General features: G+C 39.3%; 1 protein-coding gene across 1 annotated transcript in view; it reads left to right on the forward strand.

Annotated features, from left to right (window-relative positions):
• Positions 1-779: 779 nt before the first annotated feature.
• The window catches only part of LOC306878692 (cytoglobin-2), a gene marked incomplete at both ends in the record, with an annotated part of 65,006 nt that continues 53,752 nt past the window's right edge, over positions 780-12,033 (forward strand). The window contains one exon of the mRNA XM_079431179.1: positions 780-1,060. Within this exon, the coding sequence (XP_079287305.1) occupies positions 780-1,060 (281 nt within the window). The remainder of the gene's footprint in view (positions 1,061-12,033) is intronic.

A 12,033-nucleotide genomic window follows, 5' to 3' on the forward strand; every position in this document is an offset into this window, starting at 1 on the left:
GCCATACCTGTTTGCTGGTGTTTTGACCCTGCCTGTGTGTTGACCACGTCTCTGTATAATAAAGTTTGCAAATGGATCCGCACGTCTCTCGTCTCATTCGCCCCGTTACTCTATCTATCTATCTATCTATCTATCTATCTATCTATCTATCTATCTATCTATCTATCTATCTATCTATCTATCTATCTATCTATCTATCTGTCTGTCTGTCTGTCTGTCTGTCTATTTTTTATTTATTTATAAAGGACATGAGACTTTCTGACTGGGGGAGGGGCTGATATTAGTATTACATTGTAATCACAGAGTACTGGAAATAATATGAATATTATTTTGTGTTACAGACTTCATATTGCCTTTTCTTATTAACTTTTTTAAAGAAATTGATTGCTGAATATGTGATTTTATGTATCTGAAATCTCTGTGTGTAAAGGCACAGTTTTGAGAGGGTTGATAGGTAACAATAAATTATATCCTTTCTTACCCCACCCCATCGCTCTCTCTCTCTCTTCCCCCCCCCCCCGTCACCTCCCTTCAGCTCCCTCTCTCTCTTCCCCACTTTCCATATCTGAGGTCATTACAAATCCAGAAGTTCCAAGCATAGAGAACATCTGTTTTAGAGGGTAGACAAAGACCTGAGCAGCTCGGAAGACAAGCAGAGGAAAAGCAAGTGGAAAGAGAGAGAGAACAGTGACGGCAGATATATTCATTGAACGATTGTCAGAAGTGAAATCATCCTGCCTGCTCAAGGAAGTGAGGGGCACAGGGTGAGAGGGGGGCGGATGCACACTCTCTACTCTCTTGCCCTGCGTTTTTGTTGCCCCTTCCACCAACTTCGTCGCTCCTCTCCACCACCACAACCGCTCATTCCACCGTCTGTGCCTGCTTCAGGCGCAAGTACCTCGTGCTGTGTCTGTGGCATGGAGAAAGAGAGGGAGGATGAAGAGACAGAGGGGAGGGAGAGACCGGAGCCGCTGACGGATGTGGAGCGGGGCATCATTCAGGACACCTGGGCGCGTGTTTACGAGAGCTGTGAGGATGTGGGCGTCACTATTCTGATCAGGTGCAGTAAATTTACCCCCCCCACCAAAAAAACAACCAAAAGGATAATCATTTTATAATGATGTATTTTTTTATTTTTTTTATGTTATTAGATGTGTTTCTTGTGCATTTGGAAATACAGCATGTGAAGCTGCACAGTGGGCAGAGAAGATTATTTGGCAAGCAGATTAATTGTGCATGATGGATATTCTAGCATATAGGAAAAAGTCACTGGCATAAAATCACACAGATATATACATAGTAAATACATACAGATGGGGAAAAATAGGAAAAATCATTACTAACATGAATTTACATGAAATATTATTTGAAAGGAAAAATAGATGTGTGTGTGTATACAGGGTGCGATTTGTGAAAAAAGCAGAGGGGGGGTGGGGGGGGTGCTTTTGAAAAGTTTTTTCTCTCCAGGGTAAGGTTATAGTCTAACCTGATGTTAGTGCAATCTGTTAAATTGTGATCACGTTAAATACAGTTTCCGTCGTATTAAACACATTTTATGATGTGACACCCATTTACTTGCCTAAAAAGACGGATTTATGATGTGCGTTATTAATAAAACCACTGTAGTTAGACCTATTAATTGTAAGGATTTCATTTTCCCGGTTATTCATATAGAGAAAGCCGAACAAAGAACATTATCAACGGAGCTTAAACCATTGCGTCGCAAAATGATTCACTGTTTCGAAGTGCTCCATTCGGATCGCGTATCGCGAATCATTTGATTCAGAACGGGACTTCATAATGCGCTTCGCGAATCATTTTATCCCCACCGGGGATAAAAATAATCCAGCTGAGGCAGGGATGCATAGACCAGATGGGGGGAAATCCCCCCCTACAAATCGCACCCTATATATATATTATACTTTATATATAAAAATGCGCTATATATATATATATTATTACATTATCCATCCATTATATAATAATGGATGGATAATGGATTGATAGCAAAGGAATTTCTGCATGCTTTTTCTCATTGTGAAAGCTTCTCTAACATCCACACCATCAAGTAAATCTATCCTTCTTTAGAGTTTCTATTTTTAATTGATTATAGCAGGTATGGAAATACACCTTGCAATATCGTTGTATGGTTTCTGGGGTAATTCTGTAGATTATGTCAGAATGCTGTACATGCCAGTGTAGAACAAATTCCAGTGGCAGATTTGACAAAAAATGTCTATTAAAAAACACCTAATTAATAAATACATATAGCCTAACTTAGCACATGCTTATGCGGACATACATTTTAAACAGGCAGTGCCTACAGGACTCATTAAAATAGAATGCTTTAGGTTGCCAGGACAACTGTCAGGGATAATTTTGTGATTTTAGGTTAATAGACTGTGTGTGTGTGTGTGTGTGTGCATGTTTATGTGGTTTATGAGGACACAAATTTGTATAATGACATGGGTATGACAGAGGTATTACAATAGGAAGGTGGATTATGAGGACACTGCCTATGTCCCCGTAATTCAAAAGGCTTAAAAAACATACTAAATGGTGTTTTTTTGAAAATCTAAAAATGCACAAAGTCTCCTGTGAGGGCTAAGTTTAGGTGTAGGGTTGGTGTAGGGCAATAGCACACACAGTTTGTTCAGTATAAAAACCATTACGCCTATGGAGAGTCCCCATAAACCACAAAAACCAACGTGTGTGTGTGTCTGTGTGCGTGTTATCTGTGAATGTCAGTAACCACTGTTGCCACTCGTTAATGTCTCTCACTTTCCTTTTGGCCACATAGAAATGGTTTTCCTTGGCACCTTCGGTGTGCATCATTCAGCTCCCTCTATGTTAACTTTATAAAAACTGTAGACTTTGTTGTCTATGAACTGTTCAAACATATGCACCCGATCTGAATTAAATGTTTAAATTTTAACAACTATAATACAAGAAAATTTTATATTACATTGAGAATTTTAACACCCTATTTTAAATGAAATAAATTTATGATTAATTAACATTAATGCACTTGTAGCTGATTTTATTCGTTTAACCCTCAATATTCAGACTGTTCTAAGGCTATATTCCTGCAGTCTCTCAAGACCATTCTTCTTGGAAGCATTTGACAATAAAAATTAATTAGTGCCTATTTAAAAATTTTATGTGTAATTATGTAACAACATGCAGTTTTCACATACTTTTACAAACATTTTTGAATGCATTTATTAATATTATGTACTTAACACCATCATCATTTATGAACCTAAGTGAGGCAAAAAAGTGAGGTCTTTACTTTTCTGCAGTGTATGTCCCAAATGTCCCAAAGGCAAAACACTTTGTTTCTTGTTACGTGAATTGACTGTTGCTTGAAAATCTTAAGATATGGCCAAAATTTTGTCTAACAATAATCTATGAACATCATCGCTGCAAAGCAAAGCAATTAAACCGTGAAGCATTAGGCATATTGTTTAGTATTAGTCCATACTACAAATCAGGGACGTGCACAGGAATTTTGAGGGGCAGGTGCTCTGACCTGAAAAAAGAGCACCCCCCCCCCCCCCCCCCCCCCCAAAAAAAACCAACAACTCACGGGCTATATGAAGGACTGAGAATAACAGGGTCTTTATTAAAATATATATACACAAAGAAGTAAAACACTGAAATACAGCACTCAATCACCTTAACTACTACTAATAATAACACAGAAAAACATGAAAATCCCTACATCAATATCCCTATCAATATCCTATCAAGTCATTATGTTCTGCTCAGGCAAGATCTTTGAAATGACCTCTAAAATAGCCATTGTTTTTTTAGATTACAATTATTTAGCATGCAGCTCTTTAACCCTATACTTTCTAGCATGGTCCTCTCATCTCATATTTGGTGATCATCACTTAGGCCTACCTGCCCTATGTGCCTCCTCACCTCTGATTTTTGAGCTAATCAATCATGTTAACAACTTTACAGCACTTGTTGTGAATTTCACTGACACTGTAGTAGGGTCACTTTGTGAAAATCTAAATCTAAATGGTTAATTATAGATCTAGTAAGACAGAAACTCACCTGTTCCCCACTCATATTGGTCTGAAAAGGTAAAGAGGTGTTTCAGGTCTCGGGAGACTAGCATAAATTGACCGACAGCGCTATCTGCTGTTTTGGAAAAGAAATTTGCTCAATTGCACATGTGAGAAAATCTGCCCGCACACGTGTGAGAAAATCAGCCTGTCGCATTTGTGAGAAAATCAAGCCAAGTTTCCTCATAAAAAAGCAAATGGGTCTCACAGTTGTAACACACAATACATATATTTGTCCACACCTCTGCATTTTCTCTCAAATAGAGTTTTGTATTTGAAAATCACTTTGCGTTTGTTTGAAAGTTGAGTTTTTCTTTGCAAAGCAGATTGTGTTTATTTGCAAAACACTTGATTTGTTTGATAAATATCGGCACAAAAATCGCTCCATATGAGACGCCTCACCCGACAACCGCGACAATCTCGCGCCCGCTCATGCAGGCTCAGCTCAGGTGCCCGTCACGTGCAGCGCTGCAGCAGCCACGTAAACAGAGTTTGCCCTTCCCCTACTGACTTTCACTTTCGGTGCCCGAATAGAAGTGAATGAGGCTTTTCGATTTTTTTTTTTATTATTATTATTAATCTAGGCCTACGTGAAAATCTGCATCCATTGTACGATGTTGTTGTTTTTTTCCCAGGAAGGGCAACGTGAGTCGAAAAGGGCATATGGGCAGTTGCCAGGGCAACCTGAGCAACCCCCCTGTGCACGTCCCTGCTACAAATGACAGTGCATCCAGCACGGAGCTTTAAATGATTTTATTTGGATTATACATGAAAATATATGTAAAACCTTTCAGTTATGATTTTTTTTAATTCGTGTTATTGTGATAATTTTTTGTGGTAAAGTTTTTTTTAAATTTTTTTTATTCAATTAGAAATTGGGTTGTAATTGTTATATGTCTGGACTTTAAGTTGTTATCTTTCTGGTTTTTCTGTCTGTTCCTGAGTTTCCTTATTTGGTTTTAGTTCCTAGCTTGTTTAATCAGTCACCTCATCAAGTCATTATTAGTTAATCCCCGTCACCTGTGTGTTGCCTTAGTTACAGTCTATTTAAAGTTCCCCTTTGGTTTCAGTCGATGCCGGTTATTGTCAATGTTACATGTTCCTACTTTTATGTTATTAAACTTGCCGTTTCTTGGATTACCCTGTCTGCCCGAGTCTGTTCTGCCTGCCTGGAGGGATACGTAACAGTAATACACTAAGCCTGGACATTTTCAGATCTTAACCTTTGTGAACCTTTAGATATCATGGAGACATTTTAAAACATATGAATTAAACATAGCTTTGGGATTAGGTTAGTATTAAGTACTATGTAAAATTTAAGATTTTACATTAAAATTGAGTTATTAGTCATTAAAGTATGATATCAGTTAGTCATTAAAGAACCCCTTTACGAGCCCTTAAAAACATTTATATAAAATGTTAACGTGAAATGTAATTGGAGACAGGAACCATTCTTTATTTTTAACCATGTCAAATGATTATTTTACCACCCTGTGTGAACCTGAGAGGAGGAGATATATTGAGAAACTACATTTTATTGATCTATGTCAGTGCCCCTTTTTTTTACCTTCCTTTTGTTTGAGAAATGATCCAACTGAAAGGCCTAACGAAATACCCTGACATCTACTATTTGTGTCCTTAGATAGCTTATAAAAACATTGTTCTGGATTTTTAGCTTGTTTGCTGTACACCTTGTCACATAGCAGCTTTTAGGCATTGTTCTGTTTTTTGTTATAAGTCAGAAATGACAAGGAGGCAGCTTCCCGCAATACAAAGTCAATGGAGAGTGTTGGATTGCCCCCCCCCCCCCGCCTAGTGTGGGCGTGGCCTAAATACGCTCTCAAGGTTTTTTTTATGAATCTTTATAAATCACCTTTCCTAATAATGTGCTAGTTAGCAAGTTTCGCAGCTAAAATTTACAGTCTGCTCATCACCCTACAGAAAAGAGGGGTGGGGTAAGCAGAGCTCATTAGCATTTAAAGCGACATGCAACAGAACGGTAAACCAGTGGTCTCAAACTCAATTCCTGGAGGGCCACAGCTCAGAGTTTTGCTCCAACCAGCTCCAAACACCTGTTTGGAGGTTTATAGAAATCCTGAAAACCTTGATTAGCTGGATCAGGTGTGTTTGATCAGGATTGGCGCTAAACTGTGCAGAGCTGTGGCCCTCCAGGAATTGAGTTTGAGACCAATGCTGCAAACAGAGCTGATTTTGACAAGGTATAAAGGGTGTTTTTTACACTACCATTGAGAAATTTTAACCAAATTATGTTGTAGAATTTTCATTAAGACCCTAATGCAGGGATAGGCAACTTTGGTCCTGGAGGGCCTGTGTCCTGCAGAGTTTAGCTCCAACCTTAATCAAACACACCTGTCTGTAACTTTCTAGTGATCTTGAGGACATTGATAAGCTTCTTCAGGTATGTTTGATTAGGGTTGGAGCTAAACTCTGCAGGACACCGGCCCTCCAGGACCGAAGTTGCCTATCACTGCCCTAAAGAATCATATCAACTTGTGGAAAATGGGCATCCGATGACCCCTTTAAAGTCAAAACACAAGAGGCATTGGTCACATTGAAATTATGTCCTAATATGGATTATGTTAATGAACCTTTAGATAACTGTTCTTATGAATTCATTCAGATTCAGGAGGAAGAGTTACAGAAGCATAAGATGTTATCCTCCAACTGCACACTTAAGGGCTGTCAAGTATACAAAGTGCTGCCTACTACTCAAGTATGAAGGGCCCAAAAATTGGGTTTAACAGTTACAACTTTCAGTATGCTGACTTGGTAGCACAATTTGTGCACATATCTTTTATGATAAATGTGTAGCTTGCATGAACCATGTTAAATCTCACTAAACAGTGCAGCATTTGTTATACTCGAGCGCACTGTTGTGCTCAATGTCTGTGTTTCTAAGAGAGTGAAGTGACAGCTGCGGAGGTTACGCATGGCCAGCTATGAGCTGTCACACATTTTCATCTTCAGTGATGGGATCTAGGATGCACTTTAGTGTATTGGCCAAAGGCTAAAGCTAATAATGTCTCTAGTTTGTCTAAGTGGCATAAAAGAGCATCCCGATAAGTGAAACAAGGTCAATATGAAGAGAGCAGTATGGGATACTGAGAAAAGAATACTAGGTTAATAGATTTATTCACAGGAAAAACTGGACTCATAACAACCTCATCAGTTAAACCAAGTTAAAATCACATCACATGCACAGTGATGCTATGCATTGATGTGTGTTTCTAGGTTAAAATCTCCTGCAATCAACATCAACTTTAAGAGAAACCTAGAGGAGCTGATCTTAAAACTGTCATTAAAACTGATTACTAGGTTACTACTGGTAATGCTGTTGGTATTAATAATATATTCATCACACCAAGATTATGGTTTCCCCTAAACTGTATAAGGAATAACATTAAATGGGGAAAATGTTCTGCATTTAACCCATCCAAGTGTAACACAGTAGTGAACAGTTGGGGGTTTGGTGCCTTGCTCAAGGGTCTCACCTCAGTCATGGTATTGAGGGTGGAGAGAGTGTTGGTTATTTACTCCCCCACCTACAATCCCTGCCGGACCTGAGACTCGAACCCACGACCTTTAGGTTACAAGTCCAACTCTCTATCCATTAGGCCACGACTGCCCCATGTACACCACTCTAAAATGTTATGCTTTCTCAGCACGACAAATCATTTCAAAGCATATACACAAAAGTCAAGCATTTTTAATTATTGTTACCAATGCCTGTTTAAACAGCCTTGATCATTGATATGTGATCCTCATAAAGAATACAGCCATTGTAACAGGATTCTGCCAGGCACAAAGCTGACAATTTTAGCGCCTGCTGTGGAACTGAAAACAGAAACAGAGCAGCAGTCCGTCATTTATGTCAGAATTGCACTATGATTATTAGAGCGTGTTCATTATCAGTGCTGAGGCTTTTAAACCAAAAGAGCTGAAGCTCTGGTTATGGTTGAACTCTCTTCCTCTCTCTGTGTGCACCTGACTCTCATTTTCCCTGCTGTGACTTAATGACATCCTTCTCATCAGAGCCACTTAAGCTCTGCACTGCAGTCATACACCACACTGCCATTCATTTCCCAAAATCTCTCTCTCTCTCCCTCCTTTCAGCTATCTTAATTCCTTCTTCCTAGTCTTCCAGTTTATCATTTTTCATAATTTGCATTTATTGGCTTGTGTCTATGTAATTTATGCAGCTTGTGCTCTCTGGATTTCAAAGGTATAAATATTCTATTTCATCTCAGCTGCGAAGGGTATCCATGGGCAAAATGTTAACAAAGAGTGATGGTTTGGTTATCATGGGCCTTAGGGAATTTTTAGTGTATTGCTGAGGGTAGTATGAATTTGAGTCACTACTACAAATACTAATAATGCATATTCATAATATTCTACATATAATTAAAACATACAGCAACTATGTGATACATCAAGTAATTACATTCCTTTACCATTTAAAGTTATTTGCCAGCTCACTGTATGGATCCAGCAAAGGATTTCTGGGAATAACCCTTTTATTGTCACTACTCACACTCAACTGATTTAGTTTGAGTTTAACACTATGTATACAGATTATTATGGTGATGAACTTGCCTAAAGTCTCTGTGAGGGTGGGGAGATCGCTTGTCAACCAGAAGCAGATCAGAACATGATGTGTTTTATTTTATTTTTTTTAATGATGGTTATAAGAGGAATGTGCCACACAACACAGTGTATCACATATTAATCACATAATTCATCTATGATGACCCTTTTGGTTGCCTGGTCCAATAATGAAGAACCTCAAAGGTTACAGATCGAGTACCATAGTACTGAGTGTGGGCAAGTATGGATCAAATATCTCTCTCCCAGCAACCAAAGTTCAGAGAATTAGGAGGGTTTAAATGTGACTAAATCTGCTGATTCCTGTGGTTTCTTCCTCCATTTTTGCCTCTTTACATATTATCCTCTCATGACCTGGATGATGAAGTTTTGAGTGATAACTTTGAATTATGAGTTTGGAATGGGTGCTTTGGATCAAGCACAACTGGGTGCATATTGCCTGGTTTAAGATATGAGCTATGGCATACAGTGGGGGGGGGGATATTTGATCCCCTGCTGATTTTGGACGTTTGCCTACTGAAAAATAAATGATCAGTCTATAATTTTAATGGTAGGTTTATTTGAACAGTGAGAGACAGAATAACAACAAAAAATCCAGAAAAATGCATTTTGAAAAAGTGATAAATTCATTTGCATTTGAATGAATCAAATAAGAATTTGATCCCTATCAATCAGCAGGATTTCTGGCTCCCAGGTGTCTTTTTTTACAGGTAAGGAGCTTGTCACAGTTCACTAGGGTCACGGAGCAAGGAACGATGAGTACTTCAAAACGAGAGTCTTTAATCAGCCAACAGGGTACACAGGGAAAGTAGGAGACACAGGAACACACGGAGAGACGTTTAGAACTGACGAACACTCACAGAAGGACTGGGGCTTTTAAACATAGGATAATTGGGGAAGACGACGAGACACACCTGGAGCAAATTAACACAATCAGACTGGGGAGAAACTGGGTCACAGTGAACACATGAGGAGCAAAAACACAACAAAACAGTCCAGGGGGCTGTTCCATAAACCAAGATTAGAGTATAAGCCAGGCTTATTTCGGTTAGTCAGGCTTATTTTTGGTAGATTCGGTTTCATAAATCAAACTTAAAAAAGTTCAAACTCAGTTACCCCGGCAACTTATGCTGGCAAACTAACCTGGTCCGGAGCAGGCTAACTGTCAGGCTAAGCTGAGCTCCTCTAACACGGACCAATAGGAACGCATCGATATTACCACTGACTCTCTCACATACAGTCAGTTTAATTTATTATCGGTCCAAAAATAAAAGTATACAGAAAATACACCTTAAATAATCAAATAAATAAAAAATAGGCTACAACCAACTGTATTTAATGTATTGTGCCCAAAATGTAGGCGAATAACATTTTAACATAGTTGCTACTTGTGCATGCAGTTGATCAGAAGTTTCTAGCCATGCAGCCTTTCTCTCTGAATTTATGACAGCTGTACCTTTTATGGTTATTAGAACATTAAAACATTACAATCTAAAATGTCTCTTTAAAGCATTAAAGCATAAAAACACAATCAAAAGTTAAAATCACTGAATTAAAAATGTAAATTTATAATAGAAATCAGAGTACATTTTAACTGATAAGAGGAACACACATTAGTGATTAACAGTTGCTGCTATCATAAAAATACACTTATATGTAGTAAAATTCTATGTGTCACATTTAATGTCCAACAACAAATATTTTAGCAGAATGTATATTTTATTCAGAATTCTTGCGCTTGTATTCTATTCTGCTCTGTCTGTGTAGCGCGCATGCGCGCCGCAGCGCTCGTTCTCTCGCAGAAGCCTCGCCCACTCCTGACAGCTAAATGGATATATTTGCATGGCTTTCTGACATTTACAGATGTAAAAAATATACCTGTGACGCATCAGTTATGCACTGAGGAAAACACAATGTTTCAAATGCGTTAAACAGCACAAATATTCGCTGTTTGCTATGGTGGATCGATTTGATCCATGATCGACATTAAGGGCTGCTTCAGAATAAGCGTGTACGCCACATTATCCTGACTCACTGAACCTGGATAGCATTTAGCTTTAGTCCCGATTGATTTGTTAGGTTATTTCAAGTCAGGTTTTGGACTTTAATCCCCGCTTTTCTTAGCGTCTTTTATGGAACAGCCCCCAGGATCCTGACAGAGCTGAGATTAGGAGCACTCTCTTGGGAATGCTTCTAATCTCAGTTTGTTGCCTGTATGAAAGACAACCTGTCCACAAAAGCAATCAATCAATCAGATTCCAAACCCTCCACCATGGTCAAGAACAAAGAGCTGTCCAAGGATGTCAGGACAAGATTGTAGACCTACACAAGGCTAGAATGGGCTACAAGACCATCTCCAAGCATCTTGGTGAGAAGGTGACAAGGTGAGTTGTTGGGATTATTCGCAAATGGAAGAAGCACAAAATAAATGTCACTCTCCCTCAGACTGGGGCTCCATGCAAGATCTCACCTCATGGAGTTTCAATGATCATGAGAACCGCAAGGAATCAGCCCAGAACAACACGGGATGATCTTGTCAATGATCTCAAGGCAGCTGGGACCATAGTCACCAAGAAAACAATTGGTAACACGCTGCGCCGTGAAGGACTGAAATCCTGCAGCACCTGCAAGGTCCCCCTGCTCAAGAAAGCACATGCACAGGCCTGTCTGAAGTTTGCCAACGATTCAGAGGAGAATTGGGTTAAAGTGTTGTAGTCAGATGAGACCAAAATCGAGCTCTTTGGCATCAACTCAACTCGCTGTGTTTGGAGGAGGAAGAATGCTGCCTGTGACCTCAAGAACACCATCCCCACCGTCAATCATGGAGGTGGAAACATTATGCTTTGGGGGTGTTTTTCTGCTAGACGATGGACGGGGCCATGTACCGTCAGGGCCAGGGCATGGAAGCCAGCTAGGGCACTGAAAATGGGTTGTGGATGGGTATTCCAACATGACAATGACCCAAAACACACGGCCAAGGCAACAAAGGAGTGACTCAAAAAGAAGCACATTAAGGTCCTCGAGTGGCCTAGCCAGTCTCCAGACCTTGATGCCATAGAAAATCTATGGAGGGAGCTGAAGGTTCGAGTTACCAAATGTCAGCCTCGAAAACTTAATGACTTGGAGAGGATCTGCAAAGAGGAGTGGGGCAAAATCCCTTCTGAGATGTGTGCAAACCTGGTGGTCAACTACAAGAAACGTCTGACCTCTGTGATTGCCAACAAGGGTTTTGCCACCAAGTACTAAATCATATTTTGCGAAGGGGTCAAATACTTATTTGACTCATTAAAATGCAAATCAATTCATAACTTTTTTTAAATGCATTTTTATGGAT

This window comes from Barbus barbus (assembly GCF_936440315.1).
Source record: "Barbus barbus genome assembly, chromosome: 13".
NCBI classification, from domain to species: domain Eukaryota; kingdom Metazoa; phylum Chordata; class Actinopteri; order Cypriniformes; family Cyprinidae; genus Barbus; species Barbus barbus.